At 37.4% G+C, this 14,431-nt stretch overlaps 2 protein-coding genes across 2 annotated transcripts; both read left to right on the forward strand.

The window, feature by feature from the left end:
- Positions 1 to 776: 776 nt before the first annotated feature.
- LOC108695930 (C3a anaphylatoxin chemotactic receptor) lies at positions 777 to 1,823 on the forward strand. Its single transcript, XM_018224878.1, has one exon. It carries the CDS (start codon positions 777 to 779, stop codon positions 1,821 to 1,823), a length of 1,047 nt encoding a protein of 348 aa, XP_018080367.1.
- An 11,033-nt stretch (positions 1,824 to 12,856) lies between these two features.
- On the forward strand, positions 12,857 to 14,008 carry LOC108695932 (C3a anaphylatoxin chemotactic receptor). The gene has a single exon (XM_018224879.2). The coding sequence runs from the start codon at positions 12,872 to 12,874 to the stop codon at positions 13,928 to 13,930; it is 1,059 nt and encodes a 352-aa protein (XP_018080368.1). The 5' UTR covers positions 12,857 to 12,871; the 3' UTR covers positions 13,931 to 14,008.
- The last annotated feature ends 423 nt before the right edge of the window (positions 14,009 to 14,431 follow it).

Here is a 14,431-nt window from a genome sequence, read left to right on the forward strand (position 1 = left end):
TATTGTCATAAATGATGATATGGGAATATAGCTAAAAACTTGGGTACAACAATGGCTGTCAACTTGGGTTAAACTATGACTTACAGTATCCCCAAAAATATAGTGGTCCTCTATGTGAACATCCCTTATATAGACTCTCAGGAGGAACTTTTAATTGAAATTAATTAGAACCACAAATCTATGTTTTGCTCAAGATGAATGGATTCAAAGCAGCCTCTGAAGGACTGAGCCTGATAGACTAGTAACGGTCCACTTCATGACATAGAGTTCTAGAGTTTACCAGACAGGGCTGAATTATAGGCCAAATCTACCTGGAGGTAAAAATCAGAATGATTCCAATATCCATTATAGATGATTACAAGAATTACACTTTTATACCATATAGTAAAATATATATACCATTCTGTCAATATTACATTGTTTTCATAATTTTTTTTAAACTTGTGTTGCTCCCCAACTATTTTCATAATTAACGTGGCTCATGGGTAAAAAAAAAGATTGGGGACACCTGCTCTATGAAGTCAGAGGTCATTGTAATGCACAGCTGAGATTTAAATGCTGTGGGGTAATGTACAATAATAACAGGTGGAAAGGTTAGCTAGGTTTAGTAACGTTTACCAACCAAGCAGATGTTTAGTATCAAGTATCATCTGGATAAAACTATCCACCTGATATTGCATGAATCAAACCTTTCAGAACTGATGTTGCCTAGTAATTTACCATTGGCTCATATCATGTTAATTGATGTTTCTTATTTTTTTCCAGAAGATATGACCATGTCCATATCTGCCTCACCTCTTTTTAACATCTCAAACGAAACTGAAGACTTCCATCACCAGTGGTGGGACTGGATTACACTGCCACCAAATATATATGGGGCCATTCGATTTTTCTCCATCATCTGCCACTGCATTACCTGCCTTGTGGGGATTATAGGAAATGGGTTGGTCATCTGGATTGCTGGCTTTAAAATGAGCTCAATTAGTGCCAAGTGGTACCTTAACCTGGCAATAACAGACTTTATATGCAGTGCCAGTGCTGTTGTACGTATTGCAGAGTGGATTTTGCTGGGTGATTATTTCTTGTGTTCCTTCAGTTTTTTTCTGCTCCTCCTTAACATGCTCACTAGTGTTTATTTCTTAACAGCCATAAGTATTGATCGCTGCATATCCATAATGTGGCCGTTTTGGGCAAAAAGTCGCAGGACAAAAAAATCAGCAACCACTGGTATTGTTTTTATCTGGATATTATCTCTGCTCATCTCAGTCAAAATGCTGTTTTTATTTGAAGAATTTCATGATTTGTTGGAGTGCGCTCCCAAAAAAGGGGGTTATTTTGTTGTCTACAATATTTCTAAGGTGGAGAAGTTTGAAGCTCTGAAGCATCCATTTCACATTACTAGGTTTGTTGTAATGTTTTTGTTACCGTTTACTATTATTATCCTCTGTTATGGCTTCATCATGTGCAAAGTGGCCACTCTGAGAAGAAATAACCAATCTCAACGGTCGCTGAAGATCATCGTTGCAATCGTCACCTGCTTCTTCAGCTGCTGGTTCCCATATAACCTCTGGCAATTTATCTCAATCAGGACACGTGAAGATCACATTGGTGTTGACTTGATAATAAGTTCTGTTTCAGTCTGTTTGGTTTATACCAGCAGCTGCCTCAATCCCATCCTCTATGTCTTCCTGGGAAGAGACTTTAAGAGCAAATTGACAAGGTCCATACCAATCATACTAAAAAATGTATTTAGTGATCCTGAGGACAAAACGAACAGGGAAACAGGCCCTGCCGCTGAACTTAATCGTGAGCTGGCTATTTGATATGTTTTTAATTCTTTCAGGTGAAGGAAAGTTATATTTCCTAGATACCCTCCATCCATTATAATCTCTTACTTGAGACCCCTCTGGTACTCATTTTCACTAAAATGACACCATCTTGGGGTACTTCCATGGAAGCACCACGTATCAATCTTCTCCCACTTCTTCTGATCAATGCACAGTACAGCAGCTTTTTGTTTTTAAGTTCATCTTTTTGGTCGGCATCTGCACCAGAATAAGAAAACGAAGAAGAAGAAGAAGAAGAAGGCAGCCCCTACAGAAGTACCCCAGGCTGGTGCAGTTTTTAGCTAACAAGAGTACCAGCCCAAGGTGCTCAGGCAAAAGTTTATGAGCACTGGAGGCTGCCTAACATGTTGATATTGGTTATACCAATAGCCAAACATGCACAAATGTTACTGCTCTGGCACATCCCATTCCTGAGATGACACCAATGCTGATTTGGCAAAACATGCTAATTTATTTTCTTTTTTTTTTTTTTTTTTTTTTTTTCAAGTACAAGGTGCTGTTTTATTATTCCAGAGAAAAAGGAAATCAATTTTTTAAATCATACTTATTACTATATGGGGGGTGGACTTCCAGTAATTTGGAGCTTTCTGGATAATGGGTTTCTGGATAGGGATCCCATACCTGTAATATATACACAAAGCATAATGCCCCTTATAATTTCGAGCTAATTTATTTTCAGTGTGTGTACTTGATCAGTACAGTGCATTTTTATTGGGAGACTATTCCTTTTCACATTTCAGGACTCATTTTCAGAACAAGAGCAAAGTGCTAAAAAAAATCAATTAGAAGATAATTCCCAGTGTGCAAAGTGCATTTTTAAAATGGAAGTCAACATATTTTTCCACAGTACAGAGCTTTTTCCAAAATTTCAGGATAACTGCAACATTTATGCAGCAAATTCAATGAACATTTGTTGGTGAAAGTGCCTTTATGAGTGGCTCCATGGTATATGTACAAATTCCCAGTTACCACTAGTAATGAGCAAAATTGTAGCTATAAGATGAACTTCTTCAATTAATTTACATTTTAATCATAATTCACATTTAATCATTAATAGAGTATTAACAATGGATTAAGAGGCACATTTATCAAGGGTTGAATTTCGAATTCATGTGGGTTTTTTTAAACTCCTTTAATTTTGATTGAATTTGAAATTATATATATAAAAAAAAAATAGAATTGTTAAGACACAGACAAATTTTACCGATCTGAAAACTCAAATCGAATTTGATTTAAATTAAAATAACTCCATTCAAATTTAAACAAAAACTCCTAATTGATCCCTGGAACTCTCCCACTGATATATACAGTAATTCAGCAGGTTTTAGGTAGCGAATAGTCCAATTTGAATTCTTAAAGAGCCAGAGCATGATAAATCTCAAAAATCAAAATTTAATTTAACAGTTTTGACCATAATTCAAATTTTAAATTCGACCCTTAATAAATCTCCCCTTTAATGTTGATGCAAAGGCATTTATCTCCTCTAGCCACAGAGAAGTGGTTAGAAGAAAGGCTTATCATACAACCCATATAGACCATAAAAACATAAAAGATTCCCCAGGGAATAGAAAAATACAAAAAAGCAACAGCTTCCCACAGCTATCTTTGTAGACTTTCCTATGCGCACATTTTTATTAATGTGCACAAACCCAGGACCCCCCTGAAACAAACATTAAGGAAGCAAGTTAATACTACCAAGTTAATGGCATTGTGCATAGTACAACAAAGATCCAAAAAAGAATAACATCTTACTTTTTTCATTAGTCTGAATAGTAATAACAGCAATTAAGTAAAATAAACACTGTAGTTTCCAACTGCCCCAAATTGTCATAAAATTACTAACTAACGTCACTATATAACTGCATAGTTATTGCCATCAAATTATTACAATCCAATTTCATTGATATACACATGAGGAGTAAGAATGGCATGGATGGTGGCGTGGCATATTTTGCACCCTTTGTGCATGTTGCTTGTGGGGCCCAATGGCTCTCCTTTCATAGCTTTCCTAAAAAATTATTTTCAAATGTCATCAAGAGAAAATTGTATTCTGTATATAATATAGTATAAATATAGTAATACATTTTGGTAGTGTGAAACTGGATCAAACATTGTGTTCCATTGGAATTTGTTAATTTAATTCTGTAGGTTGTACAAAGCCTTTAAATTTAAGACAGGGTCAGCTCAGGCTTAACTGAGGGTAAGAAAGCGAGGCCACCATCCCCCCACAAACACACACATATTCAGAGGACTTTTGGTCCTGGCAATGACATTGGTGACCTGAAACATTAGTATTTTGAGACATTTTGTAGAATAAAGTGGACTTTGCTCAGCTACAGTAATAATTTCTCTGAATCTTTTGCTGTAAATGAAAAGGAGTTGATGTATCTGGAAATACCCCAAGCCCATGATATTTCTTTCATATGCATCAGAAAACCATCTAAGGTGTGACAGTGAAGATTCAGCTTTATTACATTAAATCAGAGAGACCTCTCTATAAAGGGTGACACCATGAAGCATAAATATGTTATCCAGTTAAGAAAGGCTCGGGCTGGGGCAGACGGACGTACAGTATTGAAATACTGAGAAAAATGTATGTGAAAAAAAGCAAAAATTTTAATAGAGCTTCTTAATATGCAACTCTGGAAACAGGGCAGTATTTATATATAGACCCCAGAGGGCCTGTACCTAGGGCAGCACGGTTTTGAGGGCGTTTTTCATTTTAAAACCCTGCCCAACCTCCACCACGGATCTCCATAGGAATTCCGGTGATGGAGCTAAGGGAGGGGTAGGGGCCGAGGAAGAATGCGGAAGTGATGTCACGCTCATGACGTGCTGACATCACTTCTGCTCCATATGTTGTGTGACGTAAGCGTGCATGACGTAGAGGCGTGTTTAGGTCTGATGCTTAGGGCAGCATCGGACCTAAAATCAGCCCTGTCTGAAAGCCATGCAAAGCTATGACCCAATAACTGGGTCTTGGCTTGTTAATGCTCTTCAAGGGTATTGGGAGCTACAACTCAGAAATGGAACCATTCTAAGGCAACAAACACCTACTCTGACTTGTCCTGCCCTTGATGGAAAGCAGGAAATAAAGGACATTTGTTTCATGATGGGTTAGACAGATATAGACAAATATATATTTTTGAAATGTTCAGTAGCTTTGTGTATGCTAAATTGTCATTACCTTTTCTCAGTAGGTTGTATAAATGTTTATATTTTTTCCCTTATGGGTTTGCTCTGTAATTGCCATATCAAACTATTCAGCTCATGGAATAATTGTGTCTTTCTGGCTTACACATCCTTTTGACTATAGAGCAGAATATAAAGAGCACAAATGTTATTACCATACGGGTAATATGATTGGATCCTTCTGCATGCAAACATCTTATCTAAAATAATAAAATAACACTGGCACGGAAGTTATATGTGCCCTTAATTTAACATCTTTCCTCTAAAACCCTCCCACTGTTACAGCACTGGGTGCCATGATAGGGAGTGTCTGCAGATATTGTATATTAGTGTTTGTGGCTCACATATCCTTTTGACTTAACAGCATATCAAGTGCACAACTGTTATAAACATATTTGTTGCTATTCCCAAAAAATAATCAAAAACTGTTCATGAAGATTAATTATCAGCTTCTTAAAGAAGGTGCCTTCATTAGGATTGTTTACGTAGTATACAGTATAACATTCCTTGTACAGTGAATTGTAAATACAGTATATTCCATTGACTTGTGTAAGGGGCATTGTAAATCAAATACAAATAAAATACAAACACAATTGATACAATTATTCCTAAATGTCTGTACGACATTGCTTGCCTAATCTTTCTTGTAGGTATATTTTAGCTGACCTGCATGAGTGGTTCTAAAAGTGTTATACATTTTAGTTATTATTTACATTTTTTTTCTTTCTTTACATGGCACTGTTCAATTTTGGAAAATAAATAGCGATTTTATAAACTGTTTGCCCCTACTATAAACCCGGTGTTGTGTGTGTCTTCCCATAGCATTTTCTTTTTCTGTACATTATGATGAGAATGATAATGTGTTAGTTACAGATCAGGCCAGAGAAGAGATAGATAGAACATCAGATACATTATTTCTTTCAGTAAAGGATATATGAGATCATCAAAGATATGGGGCAGTATTTATAGACGCCCAGGATGCAAATTCAAGAACATTTAGGGGGAGCAAAATCAACAAGAACTAGCATCTGGGCAACTTGTATGTTCTACACCAGTGATCCCCAACCAGTGTCTTGTGAGCAACATGTTTCTCACCAACCCAATGGATGTTGCTCTCAGTGGCCTCAAAACAGTTTAATTTTGAATTCCAGGCTTGGAAGCAGGTTTTGGCTTCAGAAAAACCAGGTGCGCAGTCAAATAGGTCCACCTGTAGGCTGTCAGTCCAAATATCCAATCACAACCCTCATTTGGAACCCCCCTTATTATGCTTGCGTTGCTCCCCAACTCTTTTTACATTTGAATGTGGCTTACGGGTAAACTGCTCTACACCATATAGGGGTCATAATGGAAGCCACCTCCACAAGTTTATGTTTTGCAGTTTCTACCCTTCTACCACCATATGTAAATGAACCCGATATTTCCTCAAAATTACTTACTCTATGCAGAGTTGCCACATTTATGATCACATATGTATTAACAGCTAAAGAGTGGCCCTTGCCAAATGCTGGACTTCGAAGTGTAAGTTGAACCCAAATGTCCCATTGAACAGTGATCTATAATATTACCAACACTATTCCCTCATTCTATAACATGGAGATTACTGCAACCTGCAACCTTCCATTCGCTGTCCTACAAGTACATTCTTCTTGTACACTCATTTCGATGGGACAAAGAGTGTGTGAATATAGGATCGTGTGTAGGATGAGAGACTCGAGACTTCTTTTGGGTGGAAATACATAAATCCAAGATGTAGGCTCTCATGAGCAGGGCCCTCCCCCTATTGTGACCTAACAATTTGGTTGAAATGCTTAGTCTGTATATGTGATAATGTGAACTGTTTGGTCTTATATTAGTATCCCCTTACTCTGTAAAGTGTTACAGGATGATGGTGCTATATAAATAATAATAATAATAATGTACAACCTACAGCTCACCAGGGGGCAAATTCACTATGCACCGAAGCGCCTAACGCTAGCGTCAATTCGCTAGCGTTTGGCATTTTCGTTACTTCGCAAATTCACTAACGAACGCTGGCGTAGATTTGCTAGTGTTACTTCGCACCCTTACGCCTGGCGAATTTTCGCTACGGACGTAACTACGCAAATTCACTAATGCGCGCAGTGTACTGAACGCTACCTTTTACGCTAGACTTCCTTCGCCACCTCAGACCTGGCGAAGCGCAATAGAGTAGATAGGGATTGCTTCAAATAAAGTCCAAATTTTTTCTAAGTCCCAAAAAACGCTGGCGTGTTTTCTACATTATGGGTGATAGGCTGAAAAAGATCGAAAAATTTTTTGGGGCTCCCCTCCTTCCCCCCTACATTTCCTGACTCATGGCAACTTACCTAGACAGTGGGCACATGTGTAGGGCAAAATAAAAATTTTATTTGATGTTTTGAAGGTTTTCTAGGCATTTGTAGTGCAGATACGTATTTCTCCATTGAAATTTTAATTTGGCGCCGTATGCAAATGAACCATCGCTAGCGAAACTTCACTTCGCTTGGCGAATCAACGCTAGCGCAACTTCGCAACCTTACGCTACCCCTGTGCGCAACTTCGGCGAAGTGCGGCGAAGCGCGGTGAAGCGAGGCGAAGTTGCGCCTGTCGCAACTACGAATCTTAGTGAATTTGCCCCCAGGTGTTGTGTAGGTACAACCTCAGGCATCCCCATGATGCTGGAAATTGTTGTATAGTAACTGCTACTAGCACACAATATACATTCTGTATATATATATTTGTTCTTTGTACTCTCATAGAAGGTCTTCTTCTGCAGTCCCACGGCAAGTGACTTCTCTGTCCCTACCACTACCCCAAAAAACTACACTAAAAGTGGTTTATAAGAAAAAGTTTGGGAAGATTTGTACTATAATTCAGAATATTATATGATGTACCAAAGGCATTTCCGGAAGCTTTTGTAGATACAGATCAGTGGTTTGAGATGCATAACCTATTTGCGTGGTTAAAACTATTGATATCTAAGAAACAAATCAGATACCAATTAAAGTAAGAAATACAAAAATAAAGTTCTGTATCACGCTTAGCAGCTCTATAATTGTGTTTTCTGTTGGACATGAAAGGAAGAAGCTCGTAAGGCTGAACTGGTAAGTAAGGACAATCTGAGGCAGAAAAGACTGATAAAATTAAAAGCTAATGTTTAAACAGGGCTGTTACAAAAGGAGATGTTTATGGGAAAGTACAAATGATCTTCATTGGTCTTCAGAATGAAAGAGAAACTTGTGTTATCTGACTGTTGAGAAATGTGCAGTAGAAGACGAGCAATAGCTTATTAAAGTGGTAGTTCACCTTTAGGTTAACTTTATTGTGTTATAGAATGGGCAGTGTCCAAGCAACTTTTCAATTGGTCTTCATTATTTATTTTTTAAAGTTTTTTTTTAATTATTTGCCTTCTTCTTCTGATGGTTTCCAGCTTTCAAATGGGGGTCAGTGACCCCATCTAAAAAACAAATGCTCTCTAAGGCTACAAATGTATTGTTAATGCTACTTTTTATTACTCATCTTTTTATTCCGGCCTCTCCTATTCATATTCCAGTCTCTTTTTCAAATCAATGCATGGTTGCTTGGGTAATTTGAACCCTAGCAACCAGATTGCTGAAATTGCAAACTGGAGAGCTGCTGAATAAAAAGCTAAATAAATCAAAAAACATAAATAATAAAAAATGAAAACCAATAGCAAATTGTCTCAGAATATCACTCTCTATATCATACTAAAAGTGAACTGAAAGGTGAACAATTAGAAGTACTCTCGTGGTATGGACAATTTTGTAATATTATTAGGATAGTGATAAGCATGTTCTTATTTTCAACACCCGCTAGCCTTTGATCGATTCTTTGGATTGTGGTACAGGAATGGGATCTGTTATCCTGAATGCTCCAGACCTGGGGTTTTCTGGATAATGAATCTTTCCCTTATTTGGGTTTTCATACCCTACACATTGAATTATGTTACCCCAAGAGTTTCTATCTATCTATCTATCTATCTATCTATCTATCTATCTATCTATCTATCTATCTATCTATCATGTATCTATCTATCTATCTATCTATCTATCTATCTATCTATCTATCTATCTATCTATCTATCTATCTATCTAGCATCTATCAATAACAACTTAATAATAATTTATGAATTATTAGAATTCTAAACCCTAAATGAGAACTCTAACCCCCCACTAATAAAAACCCCTACCCAGTACTCTACATTGTCCCCCCTCTCTGCTCTCCCCCCACATAGGTGATAACACCTATAAGTGCCCCTAAGCCTTTACTCACATATAAGTGCAGAGTAAGCAGAGCTCATGTTTGGGTCCTCTTCCTTTCAGCAATTTCTGCCACTTTTGTGATATGTGCAATCTAGATCTACTGTATGAATGCATGCTCCAATTGGCTTTTATATGCTATTAAAAACGTGGTTTTCCAGTTATTTGTTTAACTCCTGCTGGATGACATGGTAGCTTCATGCTTAGCACCGTTGACTTTTCACACTGGGGTCCTGAGTTTGATTCCAACCTGGTCACTATCTGCAATGATTTGTATGTTTTCCCCAGGTCTATATGGGCTTCCTCCCACACTTAAAAACATAAAGGCAGATTTAAAGATATATAACTACTAAAAAAAAGTTGATTACATTCTTATGTTAAAAAGAGACAATTAACTCAGATTCTTTCTAAACTTACTTACTAGTTTGTTTACTGACACATTAGCATTGAGGTATGACTATTATGTGTATAGAACATTCCTTTAGCATTTCAAGCCTTCTTGCTTTGATACCGTACTACTTATCCCAGCAACTACAGACTATAGTTACATGTATTAATGGCCAGCTAAGTTATGCATTTACAATTATGCACATGCAATATATCATTTAAACGTGCCCTTTTGAAGTTTGCCTTGAAATATACTAAATTGAGGGAGACAATTTGCCACTGAACTTTCTTTGAATTTAAATGCTTAATTTAAAATGGCATCTGGTTGTCTAATTCTGACTCAACCGCACTTGTCTTTTTCTTTAGATACTCTCCTATCCAACCCCCAGTCTGCCATTCACACAATAGCCTGGCTTTTAGGGTAAGTATAACTCTAACAAAAGATCTCCAGAAAAAAAAAAACTTTTAAAGAATACAAAATATTTTCAAATTGTCTGGGAATGCAACATTCTGTATCCTACTACTGACACCTGCAACCTAATACTGACAACCTCATGTAAAGTGTTTTATATACAGTGATCCCTATACTTCTTAAAAGCCAATTCTGACACTTTCTGACCTGTAGGAGATGTGATCTCCCATGGGCAACAACTCACTATGTTGGCCGTTAAGGGGAGCCCTTTTGTCCCACATCATCAGTACAGTATTATACTTATCATTCATTTGTAAGAACTTCCGTGTTTAACAGTAGCGCTTTCAGGAGATGTTTGTTTGTTTTTTATTTGTGTTTATTGCTATGCAGCACAGTGGTATCAGGCCAGATAGTAACTTATGCACTAGGTATGATGCAGCCGTGTGGCCCAGAGCTGGTAACTAGTGACGGGCGAAAAATTTCGCCATTGCTGAATTCACAAATTTGGCAGTTTCGCTGCAGGCGAAATTGTCATGAAAATTTGCCATGCGACTCATTTCGTTGTGCATCAAAAAGAAAAACCAATGCGTGCGTTAAAAAAAAAACAACGTGTGTCAAAAAAATTTTTTTAGCACAACAAAATCGAAGTGCGTGGCAAACCAGTTTCACAAATTTTTCACTGTTTTGTGAATTTCTCAGCAGCGTATTAGCCCGTCACTACTGCTAAGTCAACACAGTGGAAAGAAAGAGCAGTTCATGGACGACAATTAAAGGAACAGTAACGCCATTTTTTGTAAAAATTCATAGCTATAATGATAGGTAAGGCTTGAATTGCCCCATAGAGAAAGGGAAAAAGGTGACGGAAGCTTGATATCCTCTGTGTACTAAACGGGAAGTCAGTTTTATACACCTAAAGCACCTAAGCTTTTTTTCACTGTCTGAAGGTTAGATTTATGTTTATATTCCTTCATTCATATAGGGCAGGGGTCCCCAACCTTTTTTACCCATGAGCCACATTCAAATGTAAAAAGAGTTGGGGAGCAACACAAGCATGAAAAATTCCCTTGGGATGCCACATAAGGGCTGTGATTGGTTATTTGGTAGCCGCTATGTGGACTGGCTCTATACTTAGTTTCTATGCAAATAAATGCTTCCAAGCCTGGAATTCAAAAATAAGCACCTGTTTTGAGGCCACTGGGAGCAACATCCAAGAGATGGAAGAGCAACATGTTGCTCACGAGCTACTGGTTGGGGATCACTGATATAGGGGGTAATGATATGAGTATATATATATATATATATATATATATATATATATATATATATATATATATATATATATATATATTATATATATATATATATATATATATATATATATATATATATATATATATATATATATATATATATATATAGATAAACGCTCGCACTCTGATCCAGTCTTGGAGTTACTGTGGGTGCTGGGTCAAAGCTTTAGCATAAAGTAATTAAATAGGGACCCGCACTCCAATGTTGCTTGAAGAAAAATAGATTTTTATTTCAACTTCTGCATCCAACGTTTCGGCCCATGCCTGGGCCTTTATCAATTTAATTAAATTACTATATATACCTGTATATATATATATATATATATATATATATATATATATATATATATATATATATATATCCAGATAGTACCCGCACTCTTCCTCTAATTTCTAACTTAATTTATTTTCATGTCACTCGTGTATTCAATGTTTCAGCCCACACTGGGGCCCAATGTGGGCCGAAAAGTTGGATACATGAAAATAATATATGTTTGGGCACTTGAAAGCTCAGTGTGCTGGTCCATTTTGAAGGATATATATATATATATATATAATTACTTGGTAAGGGCAGCACTCCGCCTTTGCAACATCCCTCGGGTGCACGGTAATGTATAATATAAGCCAAGCTTGCATGTGATTTCACAATACAGATTTGAGATCTCGGTGTTGCTTAGCCTTTTCGCCTTACTCCTATGGGGCAGTTTGAAAGTCAAATTTAAGATAATTTGAAAAAATGCAAGTGGAAGAAAGCCTTACCTATTTTTATAGCTGTTAAAGTAGTTAAAGCAGTTTCTGGTTGTGCAGATTTGGGGAAGTTTTGGAAAGGTTTTATTGTGCAATATTGCTTTAAGGACACAACCCTGATGTTGTTGGACTGCAGCTTCCAGAATACCTTAGCCATTATATGTTACATTATTCTGGGATTTAGAGTACAGTTTTGTTGAGCAGTACGGTGCACAGGATAAGAAGCCAGCACTCACCAGCCATAGATAGTCTTATTAGCTGCACCTCCCAGGCAGCCACTTGCAGCCGAAATTCAGGAAGAACTTTTTAAATAGACAGCACTAGACCAATGGACATTTTCTTAAAAAGCCTTTATTTGAAGGGCTTTATTCAGATGCAATACAGCAACATTTCAGGCTTACATCAGCTTGAGGAAAGGCTAATGTAAGCCTGAAACTTTACTGTACTGCACCTGAATAAAGCCCTTCAAATAAAGGCTTTTTAAGAAAATTTCTATTGGTCTGGTGCTGTCTATTTGAAAAGTGAGCAGTGGGGTGCAGCAGGGTTTACTATGCATGATGTTAGAGAGGAACCCCAGAGGCAGGCATAGGTTTCCCTTTAATTCAAGTATAAGTGCCCAGCACTGTCCACTAGCATTTAAAACATGTTATGGCTTCTTGTAATTAATGTATTTTTGCATTTTACAGGTTGGCACTGAAAATGGAGTCCATGGAACCTCTAAACTTCACCACCTCTTCCCCGGCCATTTACCGACATAAGGAAAATTACAATAACATTTTCCACTTCAGGAAAATAATAACTTTAATGTGTTTCTGCATAACATTTGTGTTGGGAACAGTGGGCAATGGACTGGTCATATGGATCGCTGGATTCAGAATGAAAAAGACAGTTAATGCCATTTGGTTTCTTAACCTCGGCATTGCCGACTTTTCTTTCTGTCTTTTTTTTTCTTTCTACGTAGTATATTGGGCTCTGGATCACCATTGGCTCTTCGGGCAGATAATGTGCAAAGTTGCTGGTTCTAGCGTTTACCTAAACATGCAAGTCAGTATCTTTTTCTTAATGGCCATCAGTGTGGATCGTTGCACCTCTGTTCTGTGCCCTGTATGGTCAAACAACCATAGATCTGTAAAGTTAGCTAGGAACATCTCTGTTATAATCTGGCTCTTGTGCTTGACTCTCAGCTCTCCTTATCTTGTTTTTCTTGATATTAAGCATGACCCAGACAGTAATATTACTTGTTGTATAGAAACGTATGAAGCCGGGAATAACACAACCTTCTTCGATCGCCAAACACATTATCTAAGACACAAAGTTATGTTTGTCACTAGATTTTTATCAATGTTCGTGATCCCATTAACCATCATCCTTGTTTGCTATGGGCTCATTGCTTTTTGGATTAGAAAGAGCAGCAGACGACTCGGGTCCAGTCAAACTTTTAAGATCATAGTTACGGTTGTCCTTTGTTTCTTTTCCTCCTGGTTTCTTTATCATTTGTGGCCTCTCCTCAAAATGATGGGGATTGACATGAACTGGTTGTTTGATGATGTAATGTCTAATTTTGCCCGCTGCTTGGCTTTCTTTAACAGTTGTCTCAATCCAATGATTTATGTCTTTGTTGGCCGGGACTTTAAAAGATCCCTAAGGAAGTCAATCCCGTTTCTTCTAGAAAGCGCATTCAGAGAAGAGAAAGAAGACCCTCTTGAAGCACATGACAACGCTGCTGTAGGAATTGAACTGGTGCCATGCCATGCATGATGTCATACAATGTCAGTTATACAGAAGTGCTTCTGCTGCATTTGATTCCTGATAAATACACATGTAGCTTGGATATCCTGAATGATTATATCTTCATTCTTAAATGTTATAAGAGTGACAATGCTCATCTCAGCTTCACATCCCTTATGGTCTACATTATTTGCTATTGCATGTTCCGTATTCTCAAAGGCAGTTTACCTACAGTACCTTAAATAGTTGACTTTAGCTGACCTAATGAATTCAACATATTTATCAATGCTAATTAATATTATCATGTAGTTACTCTCAGTACCTTTATTGTGTAAAACAGAGATTTAATAGATAAATAATGATATGTTACAAACAATAACATGAAGGTATCGGTCAGTCAGAATCTCTGCTATAATTAACCTAAAAGATGGGGCCAGAGCACCAAAGCATAGCAGGTTATGGAACAGAAGGATGCAGTTTGATGCCAAGCACCCCGTGGAAGGAATGCACCCAGAGAGCATGAGTTAAAGC

Source organism: Xenopus laevis, chromosome 7L (genome assembly GCF_017654675.1).
Source record: "Xenopus laevis strain J_2021 chromosome 7L, Xenopus_laevis_v10.1, whole genome shotgun sequence".
NCBI lineage: Eukaryota > Metazoa > Chordata > Amphibia > Anura > Pipidae > Xenopus > Xenopus laevis.